The 15,183-nt window shown below is 44.0% G+C and overlaps 1 protein-coding gene across 1 annotated transcript in view; it reads left to right on the top strand.

Moving 5' to 3' along the window:
• zgc:171482 (zinc finger protein) overlaps positions 1 to 11,204 on the top strand; it is a 255,617-nt gene extending 244,413 nt beyond the window's left edge. Inside the window, exon 6 of the mRNA XM_059948095.1 lies at positions 11,104 to 11,204. Coding sequence (XP_059804078.1) covers positions 11,104 to 11,204 — 101 coding nt within the window. The remainder of the gene's footprint in view (positions 1 to 11,103) is intronic.
• The last annotated feature ends 3,979 nt before the right edge of the window (positions 11,205 to 15,183 follow it).

Here is a 15,183-nt window from a genome sequence, read left to right as displayed (position 1 = left end):
TCCCCTCCTACATTTTCACACTTAGTCCAGCGGTCGTGAAGCATACGGATTTTGGACCTCCAAAACGTGTCCACAGCATGGGTGATTGATAAGTTCATGGCCTAAGGCAGAGGGAGATGAGTTATGCAGCTTTCTTTACATGCACATGCAGTTCAACTCTTTGAGTGATTATGCAGGAAGCTTGAAGTTAACTCATCTCCTTCTACCTTGGGCCACAAACTTATCAATCACCCCTGATGAGTTATTAACTTCATACTTTCTCCATCATCAGTCAGAGTTGAACTGCATGTGCATGTAACGAGAGCTGTATAACTCACCTCCCTCTACCTTAGACCACAAACTTATCAATCACCCCTGCTGTGGACATGTTCTGGAGGTCCAAGATCCATATGCTCAACAACTGCTGGACTAAGTGTGAGAATGTAGGAGGGGACCATGTTGAAAAATAAATGTGCTAGATTTTCTAAAATTGACTCCTTCTATCTTAGGCCACAAACTTATCAATCATCCCTCGTACTTCATGCGTTTATTTTGTTTTGGGTGTGTTTTTGTCTGATTTGCACACTCTATGTGGCCTTGTCTGTAACACTTTCTGCAGGCTTTTTCTTTGAATCAACAGTCATTTGCATCATGGAGGATTTGCCACATCAGTGACAATTTTGGTTTTTTACACCATTCAGGGACATTTTGTGTGTTTCATATTCTAAACACTTTTTCTGTCATTCTGACACATCCTTACAACAGCCAATGCCCGTTCTAAAGTTAGGTCTCTTTCTAGCAGTAGCCACTTTTGAGCGCTTTGACTATACTTGTCACATACAAGCCTGTCCCTTTATGCATCAGAAAGTCCATCTCCAAAGTCACAGTATTGGAAGGTTTGCTCAGTTCTACAATTGATTCAGAAATGCTTTCATCCTTTGACTGGTTCCTTTTGTGAAACCTAAATCTCTCAGCTATCACCAGTGGTTTTGGGCTCAAGTGATTTTGTAAAATTTCAAGAATTTCATATAACATCTTGCTTGTTGCCTTTTCAGGAGTTACTAAGTTGTATAAGAGACTGTGCATTTTAGCACCCATTAAGCTAAGAAGTGTGGAGACTTTATTTTCCTCATCTGCGTCTTTAGCATTACCATACAGTTCAACCCTCTTGATATACAATTCCCAGTTCTCATTAGCACTATCAAATTCATCAACTTTCCCAGCTAAGGCTATCATCACGTTATTTTCATTTAGCTTCGCTAGTTGTTCGTCTCTCACTGTGTACTGTGCACTAACATTCTCAAACCCCTGTGTAGGCACCCATGGCTGCCTTGGCCATACTGGTTCACTCTTTCCTCTCGCTGTCTCTCTTCCTTCCACTGAGTTCTGTCATCTTACTTCTGTCGGTGCAGTTGGTGATATTCGATGACATTGTACTCATTGCCAATTTGTTGAGTCTGGACAACTACATATCAAATAAATGAAGACACACACTCAGAGGTGAAGTTAACCTGTATATTAATTTTGCAGAGACAGCAACAAATCAAAGTGCAAATTAGTCAATAATCAGTGCTAAGGGGAGTCATTGCGCTAAAAGAAATAGATCCGTACGTGACATTAAGGAGTGTAGTCGGACAAAGGAATCTGGGAATACAGATCCATAATTCCTGAAATTGGTACATAGGATTATAAAGACCATAAGATATTGGAGCAGAATTAGACCATTTGGTCCATTGAGTCTTATCTGCTATTTCATCATGGCTGATCCGATTTTCCTCTCAGCCGCAAACTCTTGCTTTCTCCCCGTATCCCTCCATGCCCTAAACAATTGGCAATTTATCAACCTCTGCTTAAAATATGTTTTAAGGCTTGACCTCCACAGCTGCCTGTGGCAAAGAATTCCATGGATTCACCACTCTCTGGCTAAAGAAATTCCTCCTCATCTCCATTCTAAAAGGAAACCCCTCTATTCTGAGGCTGTGTCCTCTTGTCTTAGACTCTCCCACCAGAGAAAGCATCCTCTCCACATCCTCTCTATCAAGGCCTTACACCATTTGATAGGTTTCAATGAGGTCATCCCTCATTTTTCTAAATTATAGTGAATACAGGCCCAGAGCTATCAAACACTCTTCGTATGAGAAGCCATTCAATCCTGGAATCATTTTTGTGAACCTCCTTTGAACCCTCTCCAGTTTCAGCACATCCTCTATAATATACAGGGCTCAAATCTGCTCACAATACTCTGTGAGGTTTCACCAGTGCTTTATAAAGTCTTGATATTATATCCTTGTTTTTATATTCTAGTCCTCTTGAAATGAATGCTAACATTGCATTTAACTTCCTCACCACAGGCACAACCTGCAAATTAACCTTTAGGGAATCATGCACAAGAACTCCCAAGTCCCTTTACAGCTCAGCTTTTTGTATTTTCTCTCCATTTAGAAAATAATCAACCCTTTCATTTCTTCTGCCAAAGTGCCTGACCGTACAGCTCCCAATACTGTATTCCATCTGTCAGTTTTTTGCCCATTCTCCTAATCTAAGTCCATCTGTAGTCTCTCTGTTTCCTCAAAACTACCTGCCCCTCCACCTATCTTCATGTCATCTACAAACTCTGCAACAAAGCCATCAATTCCATCATCCAAAACATTGACATATAATGTGAAAAGAATCAGTTCCAACACAGATCCCTGTGGAACACTATTAGTTGCCAGCAGCCAACCAGAAAAGATTCCCTTTATTCCCACTCTTTGCTTCCTGCCAATCAGCCACTGCTTTATCAATGTTAGATTCTTTCATCTAATACCATGAGCTCATAGCTTGTTAAGCAGCCTCATGTGTGGCACCTTATCAAAGGCCTTCTAAAAATCCAAATACACAGCATCCACTGATTCTCCTTTGTCTATCCTGCAAGTTATTTCTTCAAAGAAATCCCTTGAGGAAATCATGCTGACTATGACCTGTTTATCATGTCCCTCCAAATACTCTGAGACCTCATCTTTAATAATCGACTCCAACATCTTCCCAACCACTGAGGTCAGACAAAGTGGCCTATAGTTTCCTTTCTTCTGCCTCTCTCCTTCTTTGAAGAGTGGTGTGACATTTACAATTTTCCAGTCTTCCAGAACCATTCCAGGAACTAGTGATTCTTAAAAGATCATTACTAATGCCTCCACAATCTCTTCAGCCACATCTTTTAGAACCCTGGAATGTACACCATCTGGTCCAGGTGACTTATCTACCTTCAGACCTTTCAGTTTCCCAAGAACCTTTTCTCTATCTATTGTAACTTCACACACTTCATGCCCCCTGACACCTGGAACTTCTACCATACTGCTAGTATCTTCCACAGTGAAGACTGACACAAAATACTTATTCAGTTCATCTGCCATTTTGTTGCCCCCCATTATTACCCCTCCAGTTCAGGTGAAATCCATCCCTTCTGTACAGGTCCCACCTTCTCCGGAAGAGAGCCAAATGATCCAAAAATCTTATGCCCTCCCTTGTACAGAAACTCCTTAGCCATGTATTAAACTGTATAATCAACCTGATTCTGGCCTCATTAGCACATGGCAAGGGTCACAATCCTGAGATCACAACCCTGCCCTTTAACTCGGTACCTAACTCCCTGAACTCCCTATGCAAAACCTCGACACTCATCCTACGCCTGTCATTGGTACCTACATGGACCACAACTTCTGGCTGTTTACCCTCCCACCTAAGAATGCTGAGGACTCAATCTGAGATATCCCTGGCACCTGGGAGGCAACTTACCGTTCGGGAACCTTGTTCTCGTCCACTGTCCTTTCCTCTAACTAACAAATCCCCTATCACCACAGTGTGTCTCTTCTCCCCCCCTCTTCCCTTCTGAGTCACAGAGCCAGACTCAGTGCCAGACACCCAACCACTGTGATTTTCCTCTGTTAGGTCATTCTCCCACCCACCCACCCCCGACAGTATCCAGAGTTATATACCTATCGTTGAGGGGGATGGCCACGGGGTACTCTGCACTGGCTCTTTAACCCCTTTCCCCTTCCTGACTGTCGCCCAATTCCCTGTGTCCTACACCTTGGGTGTAACTACATCGCTATTTATCTCATATACGTCTCATATCTATTACCCACTCCGCCTCCTGAATGATCTGGAGTTCATCCGGTTCCAGCTCCAACTCCTCAATGCAGTTTGTTAGAAGCTGCAGCTGATGCACTTCTCGTAGTTGTAGTCTTCAGGGGCGCTGGAGGTCTCCCTGACTTCCCACATCCCGCAAAAGGAGCATTCAGCTATCCTGCCTGGCGTCTCTACTGTCGTAGCTGATCAGATATAAAGAAGAGAAAGAAAAAGAAACTTGAGCTTTGCTTTTCTTTTGCTTTCTCTGACTGAAGCTTTCCTTTGCTGAAGCCTCGAAGAGCTAAAGCCTCAAGATCACCACTCTGACTCTGCCCACTCAGACGACAGCCACCGCAACGATAGCCACTGCACTTGCCCCTGCCTTCCTTTATTTTGCTCTTATTAATCAATCCCAAATGCCAAGTGGTCGCTGGTCATAACTCCTTTTCGCTGTGGTGACCCTACTGTTGCCTTTTCTACACAAGCAGTGGACCAGATTGAAGTCCCCTCCTCTCAAAACTTCCAATGCCTGAATTGGCCGCTCGGAGCTTTCATCAATATTGGTTTTCGTATGAGTACAGGAGTTGGGGATGTTATGTTGAAGCTGTATAAGACAGTAGTGAGGCCAAGTTTGGAGTATTGTGTGCAGTTTTGGTCACCTACTTACAGGAAAGATAGCAATTAGATTGAAAGAGTACAGAGAAATTTACTAGGATGGTGCCAGGAATAGAGGACTTGAAATGTTGGGAGAGGTTTTGAATAGGTTAGGATTTCATTTCTGGAGCCAAGGGGAATGAGGGGGGATTTTACAGAAGTATACAAATTTATGAGGGGTATAGATAGGGTAAGTGCAGTTTGGCTTTTTCCGCTGAGGATGGGTGAAATGTGAAATGTTTAAGGGGAATCTGAATAGAAACATCTTCACACAGAGGGCAGCGATAGTGTGGAACAAGCTGCCAGCAGAAGTGGTGAATGCAGGTCCGATTGCAACATTTCAGAGAAGTTGGGATAAGTACATGGATGGGAGGGGTATGGAGGGCTGTGGTCCAGGTGCAGACCAATGGGAATAGACAGAATAAGTATAGTCCAGTCTAGATGGGCTGAAGAGCCTGCTTCTGTGCTGTAGTGTTCTATAATTGTATGACTCAAAGTTGAGGCCCAGTAGCTTGTGTGAGGGTGTGCCTGTGAGTGCTGGGATGTGATTAATGCAGGGTGATAAGTGCTTCCATGCTTCACCAGCAACCAACAGCCTGTGATCAAGTGGTGAGCAGCCCATAATCAGGACAGACAGCTTGTCACCTGCTCCCAAGGCTGCAGCCTTTCCAGACCTTCTGCCCATCTCACTCCCCCCACCCCCAGGAAACAAACCTCTGTGATTTAATGTTGACCGGGTCCTTTACTGAGTCCTGTGCCCAGGTTAAATCCAGTCTACAACAGCTTGTCATGGACAGTACGCTCCAGGAAACTGGGTAATGTTGTCAATTTACCAACAGGTCAAAAGATTTTACAACAGATACTTAACCCTTCCACATCACATTATTTAGAATTTTATGGTATATGAATTCGCTTTTATTATTCCTATCTATTTCATCTTCTCCCCTTTCTCCCATTCCTCTTTCTCTCTCTCTCTGTATCTGTGTGTCTCTCTCTACCCTCACCCTGTCTTACTTCCCCCTTCACACCCTCAAGAATAAGGGCTAGCCATTATCCAGATGTGCGATTTTTCACTAATCCTACAATTTACAAAATAGAACACACAGAACACCACATCACAGAAACAAGCCTTTCAGCCCCTAACGTTGCATCAGACTAATTAAACTAATAACGCCTAATCTGTTCTGACGGCATTTAGTCCGTATCCCTCCACCCTCTGCACATTCATGTGTCTATCTAAGGTCATCTTAAGCACCTCTATCATATCTGTCCCCATTCCACCACCCCTGGTGGCCCATTCCAGGTACCCATCTCTCCCACTCCCTCACCATCTCTCTCCGCCTCTCATTCTCCCTCCTCCTCCCCCTTCTCTCTCTCTGTCTATATATATACCGGTATATATAAATAGAGAGAGAGACACACACACAGTCATTGAAAGACACAAACAAAGACTCTCAAACAACCAATGTAAAAGAAAAGATGAACTAGACAAATACAAAAAGATGAAACAAGTGAAAAATTATTGCTGTTCCTTCACTGTTGCTCAGTCAAAATCCTCCAGTTTTATCCCTCTTAGCATTATGGACATACCTCCACCCCTGGCAGAATGTTCATTCTCTGTGTAAAAGAAAATTCTTTCATTCTTCTGCTTTGTTGAAGTTCCTTCACAATTCTTAAGCCATCTCTTTCCTGGAGGAAATATTTCCATCCTGAGCCTGGTAGTTTTAATCTCACATTCCAGTACCATATTTATCTCTCTGACCTGCAGTTTCTGTAGTAGCTCTGTGTCCTTTGCCACAACAGTGCATAGCATGACCCAGGCATTGTTCTGTATTTGTTTAACTTCTCTATTTTTAAACATTGTGTTTTCAATGATACACAAAGGTCTTTGATGGGGCATCTAGGGGTTAGTTAACACACAACAGACCAAATTTCCCATAATTTTGTTCTTGTCCTCACCACGCCACTAGCCTCTGGGTCCAACGTATAATTCTCGGTAACTTCCACCACCTCCAACAGAATCCCACTACCAAGCACATCTTCCCCTCCCTCCCTCATTCTGCTTTCCACAGGGATCGCTCCCTACGCGACTCCCTTGCCCATTCGTCCCCCCCGTCCCCATCCCTTCCCACCAATCTCCCTCCTGGCACTTATCCTTGTAAGCAGAACAAGTGCTACACCTGCCCTTACACTTCCTCCCTCACCACCATTCAGGGCCCCAGACAGTCCTTCCAGGTGAGGCGACACTTCACCTGTGAGTCGGCTGGTGTGGTATACTGCGTCCGGTGCTCCCAGTGCAGCCCTTTATATTTTGGTGAGACCAGATGCAAGCTGGGACACTGTTTCGCTGAACACCTACGCTCTGTCTGCCAGAGAAAGCAGGATCTACCAGTGGCCACACATTTTAATTCCACGTCCCATTCCCATTCTGATATGTCTATCCATGGCCTCCTCTACTGTCAAGATGAATCCACACTCAGGTTGGAGGAACAACACCTTATATACCAGCTGGGTAGCCTCCAACCTGATGGCATGAACATTGACTTCTCTAACTTCCGTTAACGCCCCTCCTCCCCTTCTTACCCCATCCCTGATATATTTAGTTTTCTCCCCCTCCCCTTTTTTTTCTCTCTCTCTGCCTGTTCTCCATCTCCCTCTGGTGCTCCCCTCCCCCTTTCTTTCTCCATAGGCCTCCCGTCCCATGATCCTTTCCCTTCTCCAACTCTGTAACCCTTTTGCCAATCACCTTTCCGGCTCTCAGCTTCACCCCACCCCTCCAGTCTTCTCCTATCATTTCGCATTTCCCCCTCCCCCTCCTACTTTCAAGTCTCTTACTATCTTTCCTTTCAGTTAGTCCTGACGAAGGGTCTCAGCCCAAAACGTCGACAGTACTTTTTCCTATAGATGCTGCCTGGCCTGCTGTGTTCCGCCAGCATTTTGTGTGTGTTGCTCCCATGATTTAGCTGTGCAGAAATGATTCTATGGACATGAAAGAGACTCCCGGATGATAAATTGTCTCAGACTCTCACTACCCATGTGAGGCACCAAGATAAGAGCAGATACTTGACAGAAATGGTAGCCTAGCAGTCAGTGCGACACTATTCGGAGTTCAATTCTGACATCATCTGTAAGGAGACTGTATATCCTTTCCTGTGGAATGCATGGGTTTTCTCTAGGCCCTCTGGTCTCACCCCACGGTCCAAAGATGTACCGCATAGGAGCTTATTTGGCCATTGTAAATTGTCTCATGATTAGGCTAGGATTAAATCAAAGACACTGGGGTGCTGCAGCTCAATGGGCTGGGGGGCTTATTCTGCATTGTATCTCTAAATAAAGCCTCAACCTAGCCTCCACCTCTCTGTGCCGTAGCCTCTTGATCCTAAGCCTCAGTTTCCCACTTTTAAACACAAGAGATTCTGCAGATGCTGGCAATCCAGAACAACACACACAAAATACTGGAGGAACTCAGCAGGCCAGGCAGCATCTATGGAGGGGAATAAGCAGTCAACATTTTGAGCTGAGATCTGATGTTCTGATTAAGGGTCTTGACCCCTCCGTAGATGCTGCCTCACTTGTGGGGTTCCTCCAGCATTTTGTGTGTTTTTCTCCCACTCTAACTCTGTCTCACTCACACTATGGCTGCTCCATTTAAACTTATCTTTTTATTGGCCCTTGACAAGTACTCAATTACCTCATTGATCTCAAGCTCTGCAGGAAGTCCCAACAGGCCTCACTTGCTTTTTAAATCTGACACCTACTTACCACAGATAATGGCACCTGCGACCTCAATCTCTGCAGAAAGTTCCTGTGTATTCTATATTCTATGATTACAAAGCAAAAATCCAGCACAATGTTCAATATAAATAAACTCAACACCAGTGAAGCATGAGGTTATTTGATGCTTTCTGGACAGTGTTACAAACTTGACCATTTTCTCTCTGGTGTTTTGAGTGCCTGGGTTTTCTTTACAGGCTGAGAATAGTTGGGATGGACATCACCTCCCCACCCACAGAGTGATGGATGAGGCTGAAGTAGAGGTGGGATGAGTGTGGGGGTGGGCAGACCCCTATTCCATGGAGAGAACAGAACAGGTGGCAGGGTCCTCTCAGGGTGCTGGCCAGTTGACTGACACCTAAATCTTTATTTTGAATTTGACTGACGTCCCAGGCAGATTCTGGGGGGAAGCAGAGCTGCTGAAGGATTGCAGGTGGCAAGAATAAAGTTTGAAAGAAGTATAACGCTTCAGGCTATCAGCTTGTGTTTGTCTAAGGGAAAATCTGTCCACCCGCCAAACCGTGTCTCCCGTTTGCATAGATGCTGTGAAATGCACACTGGTACAAACTCACACACAATATCAGACAGCACACAATGTACGTTTTCAGATTACACTTTATAAATCTTACTGGAACTAGGTAATTAATAGCAATACAATATAAAAAGAAAGAAAAGGGCGCAAAGCTTATCAGAATTCAATCAGTTCGTGCACACCCATTGCAGCTCAATTAACAAAGCCTTCTGTCCACTATTCGATCTTCTCCGACCTTCTCAACCCGTCGCCTGGGACCAACCTCGGTGGTCAATCAGAGCACATCCAGCACATCCTTCCTCTTCAGTTCTCCTCCCGACAAAAAAAACCTGCGCACTCACTCCAGGTTGCCACACATACAGATAGAACATCGCTTCCATTGGTTAGTTCCTCTATTATCAATAATTATAACCCAAACATTTCAGCTAAATAGAGGATTACCTCATCAGTTACCTACAAAGAAGCCATTTCATTATAACTCTGCAGAGAAGCCATTTTATATATGCAGTTAACATTACAGTTAATAATCTGAGAACCCTGCAGAAGTTCTCCCTCTTGCTGTGAGGGTGAGGCTAAATACAAACCAGAGGAGCAGCACCTCATAATCCCCCCTGGGTAGTCTACAATCTGAAGGGATCAGCAACAAGTTCCCTATCTTCAAGTAAACTGCTCTCCCTTTATCCCTTTTCTCTCTCCTCCTGATCTCACCAGCTCCTCCTACACCCCCATCATCCTGTTTAAACGTAGATTTGAAGATCCAGAACAGTAAAAGGCCTGTGGAGCCATGATGCTCAATTACAGCCGTGTGACCAATTGACCAGCTAACCCAGACGTCTTTGGAACGTGGGAGGTGTTAAATTTTGTAACTTCAAAACATTAAACAAATTCAAAAGAAGACACAATGGTCTGGGAATGTGGGTCTGCCTTCGTCTTTAACAAGTCATGCACCTATCACATGGTAGCGTGATGATGTATGCAATTAACATATTTTTTATATATAACTCTTAATTAAACATTTAAACAAACAAGAATACTTAATCAAACTTTATATATACACACACAAGATTGCTGTTTTCGTACCATGTGGAATTCTTTTTGGCATTTCCTTAGCTTTTGTCTGTTTTTTCGAGGCCGATTTGCGAGATCACACTCAATCCAGCACAAATGTGTGCAAGGGGCCAGCCAGATTTGAACCCGGGACCATTCGTCTCAAAGTCTGGTGCTGATGCCACTACTGGCCATCATCTCTCCTCTCCTGAATCCACCTCTCACCTCCCAGCTCTTGCTCCTTCCCCTGCCTCTTTATATTCCCCTCTGTCTTTCAGTCCCGATGAGGGGTCTCAACCCCAGAAGTTGACTGTACATTCCCCTCAGATGCTGCCTGACCCATTGAGTTCTTCTAGCAGTTTTTGTGTTGATTTTAAAGTAACTGATATTCCAGATTTGGACAATGTGGATATATCATGGTTCCGTGTTAATCCAGATGTGGATAAAAGGAATGCATGGTGGTCATTTGTGATTTTCCATATATGGGCAATATGGTTCTATAATTTTCCCAACTAACATCGCAGTCTATTGTGATATCCCACATCTGGACCATAGGGATGTATGTTGGTCTTCTCGATATTCAACATCTGGGCAATAGATATATGCAGGTGCCCCATGAGATGCCACCTCTGGGCAAAAGGAATATATGATTATATAATGTGATATTCCGCATCTGAACAATGGAGTCTAGTGATTGTGCACATCTGGACAACAGGGATAGTATTGAAGCTCAATGTGTGGAGATTTACTGTCATCCACAGTTGAATAAAGGGGATGTGTGATAGTGTCCCAGGGCATTCCACATCTGGACAATAGGCAAGTATGAATATGTCCTGTGATACTCAATACCTGGATAATGAGGAAAAATGATCATCTTATATATCCAAATCTGTAGCCATCCCACACTCCTGCCAGGCTTCTCCAAGGATCTGCCAGCTTTTCTCCGCTTCTTGTAAGGTGAGAATATCCATCTCACTGACTCTCTAAAATGCTCCCTTCTCTCCCAACAGCTTTGAAAAGCAGTTACACCTGCAACGTCTGCAACGTGATCCTGAACTCGGTGGAACAGTTTCACGCGCACCTGAAGGGCTCCAAGCACCAGAGCAAGTAAGTGAAGCTATTCAAGACGTGTCAATGGCCAGAAAAGGAAGACACAGTGGCACAGTGGCACGTAAAAGCCAAGAATCCAGCTGAGACAGATACAGTGTTGATATCAAGCCAATTAATCCCTGGAACAAGCTGCTGGCTGGAATTTGATCAAGGTTTTAAGTCTTTTATAAATATAGAATAATGGATAGCTGGGAGTGAGTTATATTCTGGAATATAATTCAGGTGTTTGTTTGGGTGTAGTTATATATAAAATAACAAATTCATAAGAATGTAAGAAATAGCAGCAGGAGTGGGCCATCTGGCCCGTTGAGCCTGCCCCGCCATTCAATAAAATCGTGGCCATTCCTGGGAGTGGGTTACGGATAGAATCTAACTAAGGGTTTCAGGGCACAGGTTGGATAACAGATCCCTGAAAATGAGGTGCAGGCTGGGATCTAACTGAGCAATTTGGAAATTTTATATATGGCAAAACAGATATCCAGCCGTGAGTTAGAGGTAGAATCTAATTGAGGGTTTTTAAGAGGTTTATATGTAGAATAACTGACCACCGGGAGTTAGTTACAGGCAGGAATCTAATTTAGGGGTTCAGGGGGTTTATAACACACTCTAAGGAGTGGGCTACATGCTGGATCTAATCCAGGGGTTCAGGGGGTTTATAACACACTCTAAGGAGTGGGCTACATGCTGGATCTAATCCAGGGGTTCAGGGGGTTTATAACACACTCTAAGGAGTGGGCTACATGCTGGATCTAATCCAGGGGTTCAGGGGGTTTATAACACACTCTAAGGAGTGGGCTACATGCTGGGATCTAATCCAGGGGTACAGGGGGTTTATAACACACTCTAAGGAGTGGGCTACATGCTGGGATCTAATCCAGGGGTACAGGGGGTTTATAACACACTCTAAGGAGTGGGCTACATGCTGGGATCTAATCCAGGGGTTCAGGGGGTTTATAACACACTCTAAGGAGTGGGCTACATGCTGGATCTAATCCAGGGGTTCAGGGGATTTATAACACACTCTAAGGAGTGGGCTACATGCTGGGATCTAATCCAGGGGTTCAGCGGGTTTCTACATAGAGCTACAGATTCCCGGGAGTGGGGTTACACTGCCAAGTATGATTTCCCAAATCCCTGACGATGAGTAATCTGCCAAGGAACAGATTGTAGGGAGTGAGTTACAGGCTGGAGTCTGACCAAGGTCATTGGTAAGGATTACTCTTCCTGTGCCTGGGCATTTCTCTAATGTAGCCTGGGTCTGACACGTCCCAAGCGGAAGATGCTGTGGCGAGCAGTGATTGTCTTGTTCCCTAAATGTCTGTACACTTTGCTGCTGTTTGTACATCTTTCTGCTCGGTGTTGGGGGAAGTACCTTGAATAGCAAGTACTGCTCTCAGACAGTCTTTACCTATTCAGTGGCTCTGTGGCCTTGACCTTGTGGCCTGATTGATCAGCAAGCTTTGCATCTCCAAGTGGCAGTGGGTCTGTTGCCTCTGATTAGATCAATGATCAGTGATTTCTCTCGCCGCCAGGGTGAAGGCAGCAGGAAAACAAACCAATCATAGCGCGCTGCTTTGAGAATTGTGTGCATTATTTTTTTAACAGGAGAAATTCATCACAGTGTTTCAAGTTGTCCCTGAGTTGTACTTACAGTAACTCTCCCTATTTTTAACGCAACTCTTGAACAGCGCGTCACCATACTGAAATCAATTGGCTGTTCAGTTTATTGCTTGGTTCTGATCTTTACTGTGAGTCATTTAGATAACATTAACTGACACTGTTCCCCCTCTCCTGTGGGATAATTACTGTGCTGTAGCTCAAACCATTGTGGAGCTGTTTACAGACGTCCCCGGCTTACAAACTGGTTCAAAGGTTACAGAGGCCCATAAGTTAGGAAATACACAAAATCACTCAATACAGTAACCATACCTAACCAATCAGTCCTACAAAGGAAAAGCCCTGAGTATATTTACATGGAGTGCTGTCACAAGGGAGCAGCATCCGTCATCACTGACCCCCACCATGCTTCCTTCTCAATACTACCATCGGGCAAGTGGAACTGGAGCCTTACAATCCCAGGAATCCTTGTTACATTACAATCATCAGGCTTCTAAGCCAGTGTGGAAACTAAATAAAAACCTCAACTCCAAACTGATTCCACAATCTACAGTCTCACTTTCATGTTCTCAGTATTATTTAATATTTTATTCGCACTTTGGTTGTTTGCCAGTCCTTATTTATGTATAGTTTTTCATAAATTGTATTATATTTCTTTATTTTCCTGTAAATGCCTGCAAAATATGAATCTCAAGGTGACATATCAGAATTAGATAATAAATCGGTTTTGACTTTGTCTTTAACAATGTTGCAATGAATGGCGTTAAAAGCACAAAAGAAAGAACTGTTATCCAAAGTGGAGAGAGAGAAAGAGGAAAAAGAGAGAGGAAGACTTGTTCTGCTGTTCATGCGAATGAATGTATGTAGGTATAACACACTTTAGAATTTAATATTGAATTTTGTTCCTATGTAGGGGTGTCCATCAGCCAAGTGTTTGTAATTCGGAGACAGCCTGTTTATGAACAGTTTTCCACTGGGGCATGCTGTGGTTTGTTCTTCAAGGATAATACGTGCAAGGTTTAGAAGCAGAGCCTGTTCCAGCTCCCCATGGGATCATCTCCAGTCTGATGTTCTCCTCACTTCCCAGTGGCCCTTCATTCTTCTCTGGTCCAAGGACCTCAACATTGAATACCATGAGGCAGTATTCATGGTCTTGATTGTATCCATGGGTACTGATTGTGTATGATCAGCCATGATCACAGTGAATGGTGGTGCTGGCTAGAAGGGCCGAATGGCCTACTCCTGCACCTACTGTCTATTGTCTATTGTCTTCTGGTACAGAGGTGTACAGGGAGATAGATGGACAGCGCTCATAGTTCAGTAACATCAATCTTCTTATCTTTCACTCCACCGGGTGTGTGTCTGGTATGATACTCTGTCATCACTATTTCCAAGGGGAGAGCTCTTGTGTTTCCAGGTTATTTTGAAGGAGAAGTTTCTCAAGGATCAACTTTATTCACTATATAACTTTACACGTATTAGGAATTTGCTGTGGTGTGTTGGTCAGGGCACAACATACAACAAAAATAAAACAACATTCAAACATATTTAAAAAAAGAATGAATTTAAAAATAAAGTGAGAAGTTAAAGCACAGATATGGAATAAAATGTACATAAATACATAAATTCCAGCATGTATTTACAATGTAATCAGCATTATAAACAGTGGTTTAAAGTGTTTACAATGGGGGTAATAGAGGATGTAGAAGAGGGGCGAACCAGAATGTACTCGTTCATGCCCCATTCTGTAAGGCAGAGAGTTTGTTGAATTTCCAGTTCTGTATGTACAGCAAGTGAGGACTTTCTGGAGATCAACCCAGTCTCCCAAATGAGTATGATTTATCCGAGTGTACCTTGCAACTTCACAGAGCACAGGTTGGTGCTGGATGCAGTCCGCAAGTATTACTGCACATTCCAGCACCAACGAAGCGTGCCCACCCTGTTCAGCAGAACAACACGAGCAACAGCAAAAACAAGTTCCTTTTCGCCCTCTCACTCACCCGCCCACTCAAACACACAGGCAGGCTGTCTCTGAGAGCTGAGCTTCCAGTCCCTTACGTGTTGCTCCGGTCATCGCGTGACAGGAAGGATGTGATTCTGTTGGCGAGAGTGCGGAGAGGATTCGCCAGGATGTTACCTGGATTTTCATTATGGGATGAGACTGGATAGGCTGGGCTTGTTTTCCCTGGAGCAGCGGAGACTAAAGGGTAACCTGATAGAGGTATAAAGATTATAAGAGGCATAGATAGGATAGAGTCAAAATACTTTCCTAATGCATTCAGAAGCAAGAGGGTTTGGCTTAAAATGTGAGGTAGGAGTTTTAAAGGGGTTCATGGAACATAGGACACAGAACAGTACAGCCA

This window comes from Hypanus sabinus, chromosome 22, assembly GCF_030144855.1.
Source record: "Hypanus sabinus isolate sHypSab1 chromosome 22, sHypSab1.hap1, whole genome shotgun sequence".
Lineage (NCBI taxonomy): Eukaryota > Metazoa > Chordata > Chondrichthyes > Myliobatiformes > Dasyatidae > Hypanus > Hypanus sabinus.
This window is presented reverse-complemented; position numbering and strand designations above follow the sequence as displayed.